Source organism: Cyprinodon tularosa, unplaced genomic scaffold (assembly GCF_016077235.1).
Source record: "Cyprinodon tularosa strain WSP-4 unplaced genomic scaffold, ASM1607723v1 ctg98, whole genome shotgun sequence".
NCBI classification, from domain to species: domain Eukaryota; kingdom Metazoa; phylum Chordata; class Actinopteri; order Cyprinodontiformes; family Cyprinodontidae; genus Cyprinodon; species Cyprinodon tularosa.
The window spans coordinates 2321461-2341278 of record NW_024039762.1 but is presented as its reverse complement, the minus strand read 5'-3'; the positions used below and the strand labels follow the sequence as shown (position 1 = coordinate 2341278).

Here is a 19818-nt window from a genome sequence, read left to right as displayed (position 1 = left end):
GCCAAGTGTAAAGTTTGGTGGAGGGGGGATTATGGTGTGAGGTTGTTTTTCAGGAGCTGGGCTTGGCCCCTTAGTTCCAGTGAAAGGAACTCTGAATGCTTCAGCATACCAAGACATTTTGGACAATTCCATGCTCCCAACTTTGTGGGAACAGTTTGGAGCTGGCCCCTTCCTCTTCCAACATGACTGTGCACCAGTGCACAAAGCAAGGTCCATAAAGACATGGATGACAGAGTCTGGTGTGGATGAACTTGACTGGCCTGCACAGAGTCCTGACCTCAACCCGATAGAACACCTTTGGGATGAATTAGAGCGGAGACTGAGAGCCAGGCCTTCTCGTCCAACATCAGTGTGCGACCTCACAAATGCGCTTCTGGAAGAATGGTCAAAAATTCCCATAAACACACTCCTAAACCTTGTGGACAGCCTTCCCAGAAGAGTTGAAGCTGTTCTAGCTGCAAAGGGTGGACCGACGTCATATTGAACCCTATGGATTAGGAACGGGATGTCACTTAAGCTCATATGTGAGTCAAGGCAGGTGAGCAAATACTTTTGGCAATATAGTGTATGTTTCCTTTGCTTTAAAAAAATCTTAGGAAAAAAAAAAATCATTAAAAAGCTTGTTACACTTGATAAAGCACTCGAGGATCCATTGGATCCTCAGAATCCAGACTGTTAGAGAAGGAATTTATCCTAAACTCTCAGAAAAAGAATGAACCAAATGCTAAATCAAATTAATCCTTTATACACCAGCGTAACACATACTAAAACAAAAACACAGCTATTATTTTTTTTTTTCCTGCGGCCCCTTAAAAGATTCTGGAAAAGTCACCCAGAACATTGTTTTTTCCTACATCTAATTTGTGCTACCTCTCAACTCAAGAGATGTGTTGGAAATACTAAAGTGGGAAAAGACTTAAAAGCACTCGACCTGCAAAGCGCTAGAAAGTGCCGCACAGGAAAGATTAGAGGCTGCAGAACTGAAGAGTATAAACTGTGACTCCAGGGTAATCATAAGCTGGAACTTTGCATTAAAAGGTGTCCTTCAGAGCTGCACTTTGCTCTGCAAGTTATTCTTGTGGCTACATGTTTAAGGCTTTTAGATATAAATCAAACAGCAAATATAAAGGAAGACAAGGAAATATGAAAAATAAAATAACTATATATATTAAAACAACAACAGCAACAAAATAAAAAAAACATACAAAGGTAATTGCTACCACCTTCTTAACAATAACAGACTCAAAAAGAACAGGTCATTGAGGTTAGATCTATAAAGAGAACTAGTTTTTCTACAAAGCTGAAGGTTAATTAAAGACAGAAATCAAGAACAAAGATGTTAGGTAGAAAGACAAACAATTCAAAACATTTCTAGCCTCAGGTTATTGTTTTAAACTCTAGCAAGGTGGGAAAATCTACCAAAGAGTTGTGCTTTGTGTTGTGAGAGGGAAGGGTGGGATTGAGCTGTTCAGTTCATAAAAAAAGTTTGTTTTTTTTAATTAAGCAATGTTTTATCTGGAAAACTAATAGAAACAGAAGTTATCTTTTTAGAAAGTCAACAGTTTGATCTTTGTAATATCCAATCTCCAGATTTCATAAAGGTTTGACCTGCCCCTTTATGACCATTCCTGAAGGGTGATAATTACCGGCTCTAAAATACTTTTTTATCCTTTTTGTCGGGGAACTGAAACAATGTATTAGCTAGTTTATTAAGCTGTGTCAGTGAGAGGGAAGTTGCACTAAAACAAGGTTTTAATATTTAAAAAAAACATTTAAAATTATAAAAGATTAGAAATTTTTAATATGGTATTAGTATCATGTCTTAACAAAAAGCACAGTTAGCATTATTAGTATTTCTAACTGCAAATGAAAGTCTCAGCAGGTATTTCTTGGTAAAGAAAGGCAGAAGAGATTTCTAGATTTCCAAAAGTCTTCCAACATTTTAAAATCTGAAGTTAGCTAAAGAGATGTAGTGTCAATTAACGAATGAATGACTGTAGTGTAAAGCGCTTTGGTCAAGTCCGGAACTTGAGAAAAAAAAAGCACTATATAAGTACAGGCCATTTAGCATTCAAATATATCTATATTGCAACGCTCTGTGGCAGTGATCCAACACCTTTTGTATTTCTCTGACTACTTTTTAAGTTGTTGATTCAAGTTTGGAGTGAAATAAATTGTGATGGTAGTTGGCTGTACTTATACAGTACTTTATCAAGTCAAAGTCCTTTACACTGCATGCAGTCATTTTCCCATCAGTGAGTGAATACATTACATTAGGTGTCAAATTTCTATTATAAATATTTTTTTTATTCTTACATTTGGAAAATTCTAACAAACACACCATACAGAGTTCCACAAGCCCTAAAGGGACAATAAGTTGATCAAGAGAGAGACCATATGAAGACACAGAAGCTGGGAAAAACATATCAACTAGTTTAATAAAGGGCTGAATTATTTGTTAGTAATCAGTTTGTATCCCTCCAAACTGTAGCTGAATCAAACCATGAAGTGTCTGAAATCTTCTGCTTAACCCTAAATATTAACCTAAAGGGAATGTGTACCAGATTTAGATGCTCAAATATGTTCTTACTTTATTCATTCAAATTAAGTAACAAAAGAATATCAGGCAAACCAAAAAAAATAAAAAATTAAATCCTTTCAGCTATTTGTACTTGTCCACAGTAGGCACCTATATACTTCGCTTTTAGAGAAAGCCCTTATATGTTTGCTCCCTACCTTGGAATAGTAGCCAAGTATGCTACAAGCCTGCGCAGGTCATCAGGTCGTATTCGGTCATGGTTGCTCCGTGCTGGAAAAGTGAGAATAGGACCTCCTCGTCTGTCTCTACCACCTTTGGATTAAAAAATATTAGATGACAAATTAATTAATGAAATTCACTTTAATTATACAAAGAGTAATAACTTGGTTATTAATGTCATTTTGACTCTAAGTAACCTAAAATAACCTGGAAACCTAAAAAAAAAAAAACAATAAAATAAATACAACAGATCAAAAGACTTCAAGTCACTTATTTTTATTTTTTTTTTTATAAATAAAACAAAACCCAACTTCATTAACCCCAAATATGACCTGAGAGCTGAAATAAATGCAGTAGTGGATTATTTTTTGTTTGTATCAAAACCATCAGCTAAATTCTCAGCAGTTAGTCATAACCATGCTGAGTCAAACTATAGAGTAAGAATCCAAATATTCTCATAATGAAACAACACCTAAGTCATGATTCAGGTAATAAAAATGTAACAGAACTTATTAAATTAAAATCAAAAGGGTAGAAGAAATAGAGACTACTATTATAGTATAATAGTATTATTATAGCATAATTATTACCATTTGTTTAGCCTTTTTCTATTATCTATTTCAATATGAAACGATACGGTATTTGAACAAAACTGTAATAAAACAGCACTCCACATACTAGATATCCACAGAAAGAGGTTTTTATAGGCCAGTGCTGATACAAACTATTTTGACATCAGTCTAACTGATCTCTGATATGTGCAGCCAATTGTTTGGGGCCAATTTTTGAAAAATATATTGCCTTTTGGTCCTCCATTTGCATTACTAAAGTGACACAATAATAGCAAATTTTACACAAGTCTAAACTTTAAAACAGAAATATTTATCAACAAATCAGACAAAACATTAACTTTGGATAGCTAATCATATGCCTTTTAGTTCTCTCACGGCCTGGCTGCTGAATGTGCCAATGATTCAAAGAATGCATCCAGTTTCTGAAGAAACAAAGCTTTAAGTACTATGCCAATATGTGACGAGTGGATTTCTCCACTGTGAGATGAATAAAGCTCATCTAATCTAATCTAATCTGTCAAGACCACCATGCTACCACTTTGGAAATTTTATAGATAATCTCATCAGTAAACTGAGTATCTTTTCAAACGTTTCAGGATTCTTTAAGAATGGGAAATGCAAATGTGTCATTTTCAATTTAAAACTCTTGAACTTTCTTATAGCTCAGCGGTTCTTTAAATAACATTCTTGGTTGCTGTATGAGTCATTGATTTGCACATCAGATCATTTTGCTAGGCTAGCCACTGAACTGTGAGAAGGTTTACCATTCTGCCATATTTTCCCATTTATTGGACAGTTCAATAAAAATATAGCACTTTCTTAAAACAAAAGTGATATCAACTGTTTTTGTAAACGCTCATGTCTGTGGGCTGGAAGGATCGCCTGTGATTGTCTTACAGCAGATCTGGATAAGCCTCTAACTAAAGAGATTTACTGCTGCTGTACGACTTTCTGATTATGAGGATGCTGAGGTTTCCCCTGCTATTCTTTATTTTATGAAGAATTCTTCTTTGTAAAATAATTTCCTAAGATTCGTCCCTTTTTGCAGAGACCTTAAGACCTTAAAAGTTGTGTCACTAGTCCAGTAATAAAGTAAAAAATAATGGCTCTCACTGCAGTTTGCTGGAGTCCAAAAAAGAAGGTGAAAAAAAATTAAATAATAATATATATATATATAAATATATATATTTCTTTTTAAGGATTACTATAATTACACCTATTATACATTAATATGATACTGTTTGAGTCCTTTAGCCTACCTCATGTTGCCTTAAAGTTAACATGAAATTCCAAAAATACGTCATGCCAGAAGCCAATAGATACAATAGCTTTGAATGCAGATATGTTTGGATCCAATTAAATGCAGTTACATGTATGACATCAATAAGAGTCAGCTGGCTGGAGCAAACAAACATGGCTGCCGGTGGACGTACCTCTAGACTATTTGCTCATTCTGTTTTAGCTGGAATTACTTCTCTTTCTATTTCGAAAAACAAGCATAAGGACAGGATATGTACCTTTTTGCATGCTAAAGATGTTTGCACGTTCCTGACGACCGGATTTAGCATTAATATGATTTATCAGTTAACTTTGCTAGTTGTGAAAGAAATTAAGAAGCTGCAGAGGGATCCTATTGCTATCATCGTGATCGCTCTCGTAGACGATTAAGCAGCTAAGGCTGTAAAACTGAGTATTACCGTTATAAAATTTGTTGGCAATGATGAAAAAAGTCCTCAGCGGCAATCTAAGGTAGACATGCTTTCATTTGAGGTGTACAAGGAAAACATTGGAATTGATGTGGATAAAGGAAATTATATATACAATTAAATATAGAACACTAATTTGTGCATATCTGGTACATCACTTGGTTATTTACTCAAACAGATTGAAGAGATATGCTGATTGTCCATCCCTTTATAGATGGATTATGCATAGAATTCATATTGAACTACAGATATATATCTGGCTTATGTCAGGTTATGTAATAAGATCTGGGTGTCATTAATTACTAATAAAAATGTAACCATATAATACTTAAATAACTGATTTCACAAGAAGGGTTATTACATTTTCTCATGGTAGTTTAATTTAATAGTTTGTTTTTCCTTGACAAATTAGGTCCCCTAAAAACCTCCTACTAATAAAGCATTGTTAATTAAAGGTATAAAACATTGCAGTCAAGCATAAAAGACATTTCCCACTGTGACTGACCTGAAAGAAAGGCAACCTTCTCTTTGAGGATAGGAAGCACATCAATTGCCTTCATATCCTCATTGCGATGAAACCCTGAAAAGAAAAGAGCAAAAGAAATATATGTCAAAAAAAAAAATTCTCTTTGTGTTTGATTACCTGTCAAGTTTAATCTCAATTGTACATCGTTTAGACGTCCTGCAGCCTGAAGGCTGATTGGATCTGCTTAAGCAAACAGATAAGACGACGACTGTGTTTAAAGGCAGTTCGACAATTATCCATCCTAATTGCCTTTGCTGTTTAATTATGACATTATTTTATGAAACAAGCAATTTAAACCCAGAGTGCTCATCCTAACAAAGCTAATGATTTGTTTTGCCTCTTTAATGAAGGTGGCTCTGATCTACACAGAAATATGTTCCTCTTTTGCCACTGAACCAAATAGTTTTCCGATCAGTTTAGTGGAATTCCGTCTGACAACATATCACTACTTCTCCATTGCTTTTGAGAAGGAAAACAATACTGCAAACAACAGTGTGAGGTTTACGCTGTATATTGATCACTGAGCGATATTGCATATCAGTGCTGAAAGCAGGAGACGGTGACATCAGTTAACCAGAAAGCAGAGTATGTCACTGACCTTACGGGTTCGATTACATCTGAAAAACATTGCAGATCAAGTAATATTTTTTCTCTTTGGTTTCTCAAGTGAACTTCAGCATGGCCTGGTCTGTGTTTTGTTGTTGTATAATCTTCAAATGTCAACCTCTCTGCCTCAACTGCTCAGCAGATGATCACAAGGTTCTTGCAAATGAGCAAAAAGCAATGTTAAAAGACGCTCACACACATTTACACACATTCATAAACTGATTTATTTGTGTTTATCAGATCTTTCCTGGATGAACAAATTTAATACACTGACACAATACATGCGCCAGTGTAATCTGCTTTTACAACAATGTTCCTACTTTCCAGAGTCCACTACTATTATTTATCTGATGGTTAACAATGACTGTTCGTTTTTTCAGAACGTATAACGACATTTGGGGGTAGCTTGAGGGCGGAACTAAAAAAAATCTCTGCATGCCTACAGGTTTCATCCCTGTCTTGTAGCAAGACAGATTTCTTTTCATTTCTGCAAAGGCTCCTTTATAGGCCCAGCATGAAGCAAATTTATGTTGCATGAAATTATTATGGTCCGCCCTTAATTTAAAATATTATGGGTCAAGTGGATGATGTAAGAAGTCGGTGGAGGTAAAATACAGCTGTTTAGAGCTCAGTCTTTGTCTGACATTAATGTCTGCTTTTCTAGATTTTATGAGTGTTATATCTTGCATTTTGAACTTAATTTTTATTAATCTTATCTCTTATAATGTATTGTTCACTTTAATTTTTTAGCACTGTAAGATGCTAATATGCAAAGTGCATTTTAGTATCTTATCTTTTGTAGACACTAGACTGCATGTAGCCTATAAAATTCCCTCATTTAATTGGTGTAGCCAAACCCCTTTGCACTTGTTATCTCCTGCACACAAAATCTTTATACATCACAACACACCCACTTATTGCACCTACAATCTTTTGGAACATGCACTTAAGTGCTTCTTGTTAGAAATATTTCAGCATCCAGCCCTTGAAGTTAAAATATGCACATTTTAAGAAATTTTAAAAGCATTTTTAACCTTTATACATGGGTCTACTGAAATAGTGAAAAGAAGTTTAATTTGTATTCGATTTCTAATCAAAATGAGTGTTTCTTCCAAATTAAAAACTTATTATAAACAAAGGGTGTAAAGTTGTAAAAAGATTACAGAGATTATAGAAAATAAATAAATAAATGACAGAGCTAAGAGGACCAGACTGGTGTGAGAATACAAAAGGCGCCCAAGGATACAATAGAACAAGGGTAAACAATGCAATCTGTACATCCATCCATCCATTTGTCGTCACGCTTATCCCAAGCGGGGTCGCGAGGGGTGCTGGTGCCCATCTCCAGCTGTCATTGGGCGAGAGGCGGGGTACACCCTGGACAGGTCGCCAGTCCATCGCAGGGCAACATAGAGACAAACAGGACAAACAGCCATTCAAACACTCACACCTAATGAGAATTGAGACAAGCCAATTAACCTAACAGTCATGTTTTTAGACTGTGGGAGGAAGACGGAGTACCCGGAGAGAACCCATGCTTGGACATGGAGAACATGCAAACTCCATGCAGAAAGACCCCGGAACGGGAATCGAACCCGCAACCTTCTTGCTGCAAGGCAGCAGTGCTACTCAAACACACACACAAAAGAAACAATGATACAAATGTGTACAGGAAGGAGGAAAGAGACTACATACTAAAAAAGAAAAAAATGTATGCAACATGATGCCAGAGATTTTTTGACTTTTCTCAACTTTTGTCTTCTGTTGGCCCTGCCATAGACTGGCGACCTGTCCAGGGAGACCCTGCCTCTCACCCCCTGACAGCTGGGAATAGGGAACCAGCAACCCTCATGACCCCAGCAGGGATAAGCATGATAGAAAATAGATGGATGGATGCCTGCTGCTGTTGAATTTACTAAGGTTTATTAGTTCAGACAAGAGTTCTGCCAACTTAAATGTTGTTGTTCACTTAATTAGGATAATCCTGTGATACTTACATATGCTTTTTTTTTAAACAAAAATTAAACAACTGTTCTCTCACCCATCCCTGGTGGGTCTTGCACAAGGATCAGCAGTGGATGATGCGAAACCCCAGATAGATATGCTCTATGTGTACTCGTGACATCACCACATGCACGGCTAAACTGGACCTGCATTTCACCTGATGTTATCAATAGTCTCTACATTATATTAAATGATCGTTATTTTTCATTTAGTGGGGGGGAAACTGATTATCACAATCAGATAAACACAAATCAAAAGAATGCCATTAGAGCCAGAGGAACTTCACACAGGGCTATGACAAAAGAGGGCTTATGCAGCCACGTTAACGTTAGCCCTGGCTGTGGTTAGCCTCGAAGCTCCGCTGGTTGCCATGGTCCTCTCAACATCAGAACTTTTTTTTTTTATTGTTACGCACTAAATTAATAAAAGATTAGCAAGGCTTAGTTAGAACAACAATGAGATAAATTTATTGGCCAGACAAATTTTTGCAGGTTGTAAATTTCCTTTTTGTGTTGGTTTAACTTGAAAGTTTTAATAAAAGCCACAATACTAGTAATCATTTTTACACTGCTGAACTACAATTTACTTGTACTGTTAATGTTAATGTGTCCTTTTGTAAACTAGAATCCTGCTGCACCATGGGTTCACTTCAAAAAAGTTACACAGACCACAAAAAAACCTTTGAATAATGCCCCAACCCCTTGAGCCGCAGCAATGCAACAGTTTGATCTACAGTCACTGAAAAGCTAAGTGTCTTTCTATTCAAATTCATAAGGTTTTACAATCCCTTTCTGTCTTTTTGTTGTTTTTTTTCAGCCATCACCGCACCACCTGTTTCAAATCCATTTATTCCCTCCCCTTTGGCTCGCACAAATAAAGACACACAGTCGGAAGTCAACACATAAGTTAAAGACAGGAGGGTGTGAGTTTGTGTGTGGATGTGGGGGTGGGGGGACATGAAACATCACCATTACAGGACATAGAGCAATACCCCTCCTGCACTTTGTCTTTGAGCACATGTGTGTTTCCTGTCAAGTGTGCACAGACACATTCCTCACCATAGTGGTTTATATAAGATACTGGTTTGGGCAGGCGGCCAGAGCTGACCTCCTTTAAACAGCTGTCGCCAAGCTTGACTGTTGATCTGCACCTTTTTGAACTCCACATCAGACCACATCTGGCAGAACATGAAAACTATGTTATGACCCCTTTTAAGCCAGCAACATACTGTATGTGGCTATCATGCAAGTTTTTTGGGGGTGTCTTGTATGGATTGCAGGCAAGTATAAACAACAGAATAAAGCTTATGCTTTCCAATTGGGTAGGTTGCTTGTAATGTCAACACAATAAGGGAGACAGAACATGACAATGCATCTCATGATTTAAATCATGTTAATTTGCATAGCATAGAATGTTCGGTGGAATAAAAACTTTCACAGTGGTGCCCATCCTTTCATCTCTACTAAATGCTTTCTGAATGTGAAATAAACACTCCATTAAACTGGTATTGACAAGGTGGAATTCACTTCGGTTAAAAGAAAAACGTTTTCACTATTAAACTCTGACAGAGCATGTGTTAATAACATCTTATATTCATTTTTTAAGTTTAAAGATTTATTTGATATAAAGCACACAAAAAGCAAAACATAACTATCATTGTACAGGGTCCAAAACTAAAATTAAGGCAAAAAGATGTACGTATACCTCCACTGATATTTGGATAAATTAGTGTAAGCAAGTCTTAAGGCCAATTTATGTTTCTGAGGCATTGCCTTTGTAACCGTCAAATCTGTCTCTGTGTGCAACCACGCCCCCCCGCACAGAGGTTCTACATCCGTTGTCGCGCACCTAAAAAAAAATCCTGACTACGCATTGGACGGTCGCAAACCCACACAGACCTCAAGCAGAGAGGCGCAGACAAAAGCAGCTGTGGTTGGTCCTTTCCAGCTGTCTGTGTGGTCGTCCTTCTCGATTCGGTGCCGGGGCACGCCATTTTTAAAAACCAAGACAATTTTTAAAAACGACAAATACAATGGACACCTATGATGAAAGGTTAATCGAGGAGGTTCTGAAGTACAATCTGTCGAAGTTCTCGTGAGTTCTTGAATAGGCTCCCCCTTGCACTTTGGCGGGAAACTGCTGTGCGTCCCTAGAAATTCCAGACCGACGGTTCAGAAGCATACCAGCAGAACTGATTTGCGACCAGACCTAAGCAACATTTGATATGTGTGGTTGCAGAGGTCTAATCTGTCCTTTACCTCAACTACATGCCTCTCTTAGCAATCAACAAGGTTTCAGAGTAATTCTATTTGAACATTTCTGCAAAGAACACGAATGACTATTTAAACTTTGCGTTTTCCCTGTACAGACCAAGCTTTAAAATATACTCCATACATTTTTAACAGGGTTGAGAAAAGGGCCACATGACAAGCTTGCATGCTTTATCCATTCCTAAACCCGTTTTTCAGAGTGCTGGGGATCACTGCCCTGCTGGAAAACGCCCATGTGTCTCAGCTTATCACCTTCCCTTTATTTGAGGAGAAGCTGAAGAACTTAGAGATTGGCTTTTCTTTTTACACCAGATCACCACTAGGTGCGACAGAACATTAGTCTGATATTACCAACACCATGCTTGTTCTTACCACTTAACATTTACATATCCAAACACAATTTTTGTAACTGTGGACAAATATTTGAAATGGTTTTATCTCACTATGGGAAGCCAAAAAGTTTAGCTTGAAGGTACATATTGTTGTTGTATGTTGAAGTGAAACTGGCTTTAGACTAAACAGTGATCCTGATGTCCCAGCAACTTCCAGTTAATGATAGACTCGACGTTTTGCTGATTCCAAGGCGCTTTTTTCACATTTAACCAATTTAATTTTAACTTGAGCTCATTGTTTGCGTAAAATCTCAGACATTTGCACACAGTTTGTTTTTCAACAGTACAAACTTCCCAAACACATCATCACTATGGCGCAAATATTAGTGTTAGATTATGTCTACTGCAGATGTAGTAAATTCTCCACCATTTCTATTTTAGAAAGTATAGCAGTTTTATTCTTCGTTATCAGTCCATCCTGGGCTATAAATAAATGGTAATAAAAATTATTTCATGCCTAAAATAAAATGAATTATTATTATTATTATTAAAATCAGTATATCACTTATATTGTTGAATGTGAGCTTCTGTCAGCCTGCATCTGCAAGGCAAAAGAGTACACTGCTACTGCATTTACCGCTTAAATGAGAGAGAGAGACAACCTGTATTATGCACAGCAGAAATATAAAATTCATTCTTAGTTTAATCCCTTTTATTGCTAAGCTTCATTTTGAATTCAGTGCAAGAATTGTTAATATTAAAATGACTGTGTATGTTCTGCTTGCAATACATGTTTAGAAACCAGCAAAAACAAGAAAAACGTAGTCAACTTTAATACTCCTGCTTGGCCCTAGTTGTCTTCGAAGCTTAAAAAATTTCCTTTGCCGCACATGTCAGTTTTTCACCCTTTATTGTCTTCAGTCAAAGCTTGAAACAGTGAAGTCATATAGCCTAAGAAAGATTAGATTGTTTGTAGTTTACTGCTAAAGTATATATATACCTCTAGAAGCAATTTGTCACAATTTCACAACAAAGTACAAATTGATTTCTAGAGATTTATCTAATATACCAACACTAAGCAGCACAAAATTGTGACTATTAAGAAAACAATAACAATGTTTTATCCATAGAATTTAGCCAAATGTGATGTGAGCATCAAGAGGAAAGGCATGTTCTTACAAAAATGCCTTATGATGAGGAAATGATTCAGAGGTTCACGTTTTTAAGAAACCCCTAACCAAGACTTGAAAAAAATGGTTTAGTTTAAATCATACTAATGTGTTGACATGGTGCTGTCAAATTACTGACCTAAATCAAATACAGAATTGGTATATTGATTTAATAGATGCCTTCTATCCAATCTGAGCTTGAGCTATTTCAAAGATGCAAAATGGGCTTTATTTCAGTCTCTAGATGTGCAAAGATGTTCCCTAGAGACTTGCAGCTTCAATTAAAGTTGGGCTCAAAGCCCAGATGAAAATGTTCACCAAACTTTCAGATTGTGTTTGTAAGAGATGTTGAAAACCACACATCATTTTCCAACCACAATGGAAGGATATCAGTGAGGTACTGCATAACTTCAGATTGATTTTTTTAAGCTTAATATCATTATTAGTTCTAAATAAAATTTTCCCATGAGATGAACAGTAGTGGTTTCACATCCTGACAGATTGTAGTTTATTAATTATAAGGAACTGAAAAGTGATACTTGGACTTGGTTAGAATTTAGGCTCAGTCTGTTTTTCCACAGAGTGGGAGCACACTACCTCGGTTCACAGACCCAATCACTTCGATTCAGATCCTTTAGCTCATAGACTACATAGTGTACATCATGTATCTCTGCATCTCAGCATGCTTCAGGAGTACAATGGTTTAGCTCAAAACATTTAACCTCCAAGTCAGAGAAATTATAGTCTGATTGTGTCTTTATTGTGGTAAAACAGAGCATATTCAGCTTGCGACACAAAGCTGCAGAAATGCTACAGTGCAATTGGTCTGGCTGCTGTCCCAACTATCTCAGTCTAAGGATGATAACATTCCAGCAGCTTATGAAGGATAACTCCAGAGCTAACAACACATCAAACCACAATCCCTACTGCAATATTATTGTGTGCAACTAGAAAATTACTAAGGATTACTTCAGTGCAACATTTGTAGACTCTTATACTTGTCAAGGAAGACACAGAATACCTATCATATTGGTGATTATGATGATGTCATTTTGCAAAAAATCCACATCTTGCATTTGTTATCACGAGGTGTATCCCTTTTTCTGCAATATTTTACACTTGGGACTCAATCCCCTGTTTCAGATACAGATAATGACTCTATATAAAATGCATAATGTATTCATTACATGCAAACCATAAATTACTAACACAGTATGTATCGTCCAAAAAAAACCTTACATGCTCATTTTTGAAATGGCTCATCAAGTCTTCCCTTCTGATTCAGCATTTAGTGAATAAACCCACATGGAGGTTTGTTTAAAACTGAGGACAATTTATTAAACTGCTCTCCGTTGCCAAGTCTGTCATCCCTTCAATGCTAGTGGACTCGAGAACCTGAGTGACTTTCCATGCAAATTACTCTCAGAAGCTTGTAGAAGGATAACAAAAATGTTTGAACCTAGTCAGCAGATTTAAATAGCACTTCTACAAAATATAAAGAAAATGTCATGGTAACTAAAGTAGCCAAAGCTCTGTCTGATCTGAGTTTACACACATTTTTTTAAATAAACTAACCCTAAGCATCTGGCTTTCTTCAATATATTGTGGGCTGTGGAAATGTTTAGTCTATTATGTATGATATGTAATTACTATGCATCAGCCAAGATCAGAGGAATATATATATATATATATATATATATATATATATATATATATATATATATATATATATATATATATATATATATATATATATATATATATATATATATTTATCTATTTATTTTTTTTCACCAAGAGAAACATGATGATTACAACAACAAAGATATTTTGTTTTATTCCAAATTTCTAAGTTTCCATCTCTCAGAGTACCAGTCTTTCATGTCATTTGTTTCTTCAGTCTTTCTGTGTCCTGCTCCCACAGTAAGGCCTGACTAGCAGACTGTCATCCACTCCATGACCTTCATCCAGGGCTGGCAGAGGGCCGGGGGACTGTGGTCAGCTCAACTTTCATCATGTTTCTCATATTGTTGTTGTTACAGTGTGGCTTACAGCAAAAATAACACTATGCTCTTACCGCAGCCCCTTTGACCTGAACTTAACCTCTAAGCAGAGAAAGAATAAAAAAATTTGAAGAAAAAGAGAAAAAGGCTATAAATAAGTTATATAGTAGGGTGAAAACAAAAAACATAATTTTTGTGGTAAGGCTCTCATGCTGGGCTTAAATACTCAGCATGCGAGCTGTGGAATTAAACCTCTAGATAAAACAATGCTTTATTTTATTCAGTGAATCTGTATTTTATTCCGTTTTTTTATTAAGTTGTGCAAAATGCCCTTATATAGTAAAGTCTCCGCATTAAACAGAATCAAAAAGCTGAATGCTTAGAAATCTTCCTACAATGAGATTCTCTTATTTGTTAAATTATGCCGTTATCAACAGGATAAATGCTTAAACTCAAAATATGTTTCAGTTTCCGAGAACTAAAAAGTGTCATAGTCAAACAAATACCCTGCACACAACCCTTGACCAAGATGTTGCCTGCATTTCTAACTTCCACTGCAATATATAATGACCTAACCCTGGGCATGGTGATGCGAATGATGCAGCTCTCCATTTATAGAGATCCCACAGATTAACAGCTCTGTCAATGAGCAACTCATCCTAAAAAAAGAAGGCCAGAGCAGGTCTTTAGGCCACCTATAAACTCTGCAGCACCACAGTGTAAGAGTGATGCATTAAAGCATAAACAATGGTCACTATCCACGGCCTCGTGCAAGCCAGTAAATGTGCATGTGATGATAAGTTCACTGAGCTTTCTGTGAAACCAGAGAAGGGCACAGTCAGTGTTTCTAAAGTCTATAATGAAGCACTGTGGTCACATCTGTGCTCTTACAATAGCACAGTGCCACACAAAACCTGAATTTAGTCTTTTTTCAAATCCACAATGCTTAAGAAAACAAGCGACTGCTTGTCTAATTTAGTTCCATATACGTTTTTTAGAGTACATCTTAAGAAATCTTAAGCGCTTTAGGTCTTTTATTAAAATGATCTGTTCCACTGTAGCTTTTGCACATCACTGGCTCCAAATAATAAAATCAGTGGACAGTTTACAGACCTCTTATTTGTTTTTGTTTGTCATGTCATTCAATTCCCTCCTCACTCTGCTAAATACTTTGGCTATAAAAATTCTTAGAGTTCCCCTCGACCTCACTACTGGTAACCAACTCCATCAGTGGCCAGCACTATCGTCTTCTACAAAAACCAGTGCTGAATGAAAAAAGTCCCCCAACCCCCAATAAAAAAGAAGCTTCTATGCTCCTTATTAAAAAATAAACAACAACAACAACAAAAAAATTATGGAAGATAAAAAGTGGAAATTGAACAGCCCAGATAACATAGAGTTATCTTTATGTATCAATAACCAATAAAAAATAAACATCATGTGTTCTGACCCAGGGAAAAGTTATTTGTATTCTTTGCTTTTGCTTCACAAAGCCACAGCAAGTCTCATCCTTCTGGGGGAAAAAAATACAGTTTTACCCACTATTTAACTCAAAGCAGATATAGGCTGTTTAAATGCTCTAAAAAGACAATATGATTTTTCCCCTGGAAATGTTTTACTTTCTTAGATGCAACCAGAACTTCTAAAAGATAATGATTTTGATCAAATGATGGGAAGAAGAAGAAAGAAATCAAGTGAAACACTGAATTTTTTTTAAAAATATCTATGTGGAATTGGGAAAAACTGCAGGTGCACAACTATCTTCAACACCAAAGAAGCAGGATTTAGGTGATACGGAGATTATATGGATGCAGGTTATAAAATTGGCTCTTTGGATCTTCTATAATGGCTCTTAATAGTGGATTGAAATTAAATAAAGATGTAATGTAATGTAGTATTATAAAACTATTAGAAATCTTAGCGTTTTTAAAGAATGTTTTATTGAATTTCCTCAAAAGAATGTCACTAAAATAATGAAAAATATGCTTTTAAAACTTTTAATTTTTTTATTTTTTACTTAAAATATTACCTTATAGAAGAAAATGTTTGCTTCATCTTCATGAAACTTTTTATGTTTTCATTTACTTTAAAAGCTAAGAATAGAAATAAATATTTTTCTAAAGGAAATATTCAACAAAAGCAAGTTGTGTTTTATTTAAAAGTAATATAACATTTACAGCTTTAAATAGCTTTTTGGGTTTAAAAGGTAACAGATCCTTGATCTAGCCTTAAAAACAACCAAACAACAAAAAATAACACTTTGCCCTGGGATAAAATAAAAAAATAATCAAATGTTTGCAAAACCATTTAACAGGCAGACGTTTGACAGACACCTTTGTCAATAGCAGCATTATTTGACTGACATGATCTATGATTAAAGAGCCTAAGCTGAGGCCTCTGTGCTGCTCCTCTTGCAGCAGTCAGAGACATTTTTCCCCACATTGTCAAAGAGCAAACATCTCCTCAGATAACTGCATCCATTTTTTACAAGTTCTTTTTTTTTTTAAAGGGCAGAGGGATTTTAACGCCAGCTATGATCTCCTACCCTCTGGCTACCAAATCACAGTTTGTTGAAGCTAAACCCATTTTGATGTTGCATGAACTTCCTGACTTATTTACCTTTCTTCACTGGCACTTCAGGGTCACACCTGTGCTTAAGACTATGGCCAGCTGTCCTGTTAACTCTGTCTCAGTCAGCTGCACCTGATACTGAAGCACTGGATAGCAGGCTGTAGCTTTACAGGCTTACAATGTGTTGTTAAAACAAGCTGTTTTTTATAGTTCTCCCTTATCATTTGGTAAAGACACACCATAATGTCAAAGGTGTAGTAACATTTTCCATATAAAAATACATTTCTCTTCTGAAAATAATATTTTATCTGCTTTAAGCTCTAACGAAGACGACAGTGACTGATCCTCAAAACAGGAGAGACTTTTGCAATTATAAGGAGTTGAAAAGCTGTAAAATAGTTTGGCCTGAAATGTATATATACTGTATGTTATGTTAAACCAGTTATTATAAATAAAATTGAAACTGCATCATACTATTTTAATGAGTGGCATATATATTTACATGTATAGAATAAATAAAAAAAAAAATTGTAATTTAATTTTCATGTATGTTTTATTAAACATTTATTTACATAATAATCCTACTTTTATTTTTAGTTTAAAAACCCTAAGAAATTGAAGTAAACTGTCATTTTTTTTTCTCTATTCATAATGTATGTCTCCTGATACTGAGATTTTATAATTGCATTTAAAATTTTGGCTTCTTCAAAAGTAAATTCCATTTACTGTAATAATCGAATCTGATTACATGACTGCAATCATCATAAAAGCAGACGCCAGAATGGCTCCGACAAGCTGCACGGAAGGTAATTGCTCCCTAAAAAAAAAAAAAAAAAAAAAAGCTTTAAAATTAAAATAATCATAACAGTAAGCTATCACTATAGGCATATACACTACGAGGGATATTTTTTTTTTTTTACAAAGGTCTAAACACATTTTAAAGGACAAATGAGAAAACTGTATAAAGCAAATATTTTATTATTATTTCATCTGTGGGTTTCTTCTTGCATCTCTCCTACAGCCTTCAAAGGTCAAAGAAAAACTGGGCAACCTGCAAAAGCAGTCAATGGAACTGAAAGATACTGAATACTTTTTTGAAAATTCCATGCATAGTTTCTCTGCTCATTTCTTCTGCTACAGAAAATAAAGTTGAAAAAAACCCCTACCTGATAGTCTGATTAAGGCTTTCCCCGCCTGGGCATACTGCCAGCTGTGGTTGTCCAGCAGTGCCATTGTACACATAAACCCTCCATAAACATGCCCAATCAACAACAGACTAACCTACATCCTACAGATGTTTGCAGTCCCATCTTCTAATTCTAGCATTTCCATCGTACATCTCGCTTTATGGCACTAAGGCAACCAAACAGTTGGCTTTGCCATATACTGGTCAACGCCCTCCCACCCAGTGAGCTACAGAAGGCTAAAGGGGCTGCCAGCTCCTTTTTGCCACTTCCAAAAGGCTTTTCTTCGCTGTGTCTCCCTGATGTCACAAACCCCTCCCCAAAATGAGATTTACTATCAGGCGCTGTATTGAATTTAAGTGCTACTCCTCTCCCCATTTACTGGCAGAAAAAAAAACAAAGTATAAGCTGTAAAACAGTAGTTGCTGTTGGATTAGTGAGTAAAACCAGCTTTAAAAATAATTTATTGTAATTTCTCTAATACTTACATGCTGTAACTGTGCCGAGTGGGCAAATAATGAAGTTATTTACATTTTAAAGTGTTTGTAGTATATAATGATTTGTTTTTTACTCTCAAATAAAAAAAAATAACATCAATAATGTATTAAACAGGGATGATGATATTAAGTTGTAGAGAAGCTGTAATGTTAGACCTACAATTAAGGGTGTTTCACACATGCAGCATTAGCCGATCTTAATTTAGAACCTAAACTTTGTCCTGTTTGGTTCAATGTGAAAGCATAATTGGATTCTGATGAGGACCCAACTAGGGCGGCATGAAGATGTGGTCTTGTTTCAGTTCTAGATTAACTCTGGTGTGCACTAGTTGATGTCTGAATACAACCGTAATCTGACCCGCCCCTACTACCAGGTAAATTCAACAAGTTTCAGCTAAAAGGGCTCCTGTAATCACCTCAGCATTGAAGGTTGCCTGGAAAGTTTTCATGATAGACAAACTACTGAAGAAAGATGGAAACTTGGATCTCATAAGAAATACGGTGTCTGGTAGAAAGACCGTCACAAACAGAAACATTTGTTATTTTCAGACAAATGTTAAGAGAAAGGGGCTTTGCTCGCTGAGAAGTGGACCGCAAAAAACCCCCCCCCCAAAAAACGGTGAAACTGAAAAGTGAAAATTCTCCTCCTACTTCTCACATCAAAAAAACACTTTGACATTATCTCAGTGCTCATGCTAAGGAGGATACGTCTGAGCCTCCTCCTGAATCAGGCAGGTATTGTCATTCAGTGCCTTCAATGCATCAACATATCATTTTAACGCTTCTGTTTCAAACACTATCGTTTGCCAACAGTTGTACATGCAACCTATATAGAAGAAAAGGTGAGAGCTAATAATAACCGCCAGACCTTAGTCTCCATCATAAGAGATTTTTTTATTTATCTCTGATCACTTTTTTAGCTGCAGCGCCTCCAGATTTCAACTGATTTGTTTTCAAGACATGAAAACGTTCTTAGTACTGCGGCTTTTGGTCCAGAGTGAGAAAAGGCTGGTGTGAAAGTAAACAGACTAACTGAAAAATGAAACGATGCATAATTTTAACATCTGGAGCCGCACTATAGTGCGCACTTAACATGTGTGAGTCTTACTATTCATTTATTGGGTAGGAAGATTTGATACAGGGTGATGTTTAAGTATGTTCAGTACGGCCATTTTTGGAGATATTTGTGATGACAATAAAAGCTACAAAACACCTGTCAGATCAGTGCAGATATTTTAATACAGTGAAAACACTGGAATATTTTTATAACAATAATGAAACACTTCTTGGGTTCAGAGGTTATGCTTTGCAGAGGAAAGCAAGGAGTATTAATGGACCGTGAGTTGACACTTTGTTTTATTTTGAAGAAATATAAGGAGTAAATGATGCTAGCTATGTTAAAAACTATGATAAACGTTGCATCACCAGTGTATTTTCTTGGGATATCAAATATCAAATTCCTATTTAATCAAGCATTGCATGTCATATCTTTTAATCACATACACATGGTGCAATGTCGCCTCTGCCTCCACAAAAAGGTCTGTTTGATCACCTCTTTAAAACTGAATCTTACTATTAAATTAAGTGAACTTGAATGCCATATTTTCAATATTTTAACCC

The 19818-nt window shown here is 35.9% G+C and overlaps 1 protein-coding gene across 6 annotated transcripts in view; it reads right to left on the bottom strand.

The window, feature by feature from the left end:
* The window catches only part of triob (trio Rho guanine nucleotide exchange factor b), a 146324-nt gene that overhangs the window by 79360 nt on the left and 47146 nt on the right, over positions 1–19818 (bottom strand). For all 6 annotated transcript variants that reach the window (XM_038275789.1, XM_038275788.1, XM_038275784.1 and 3 more), the window contains 2 exons: positions 5542–5616; positions 2737–2851 (listed from right to left, as the gene is read on the bottom strand). In XM_038275789.1, coding sequence (XP_038131717.1) covers positions 2737–2851; positions 5542–5616 — 190 coding nt within the window. The remainder of the gene's footprint in view (positions 1–2736; positions 2852–5541; positions 5617–19818) is intronic.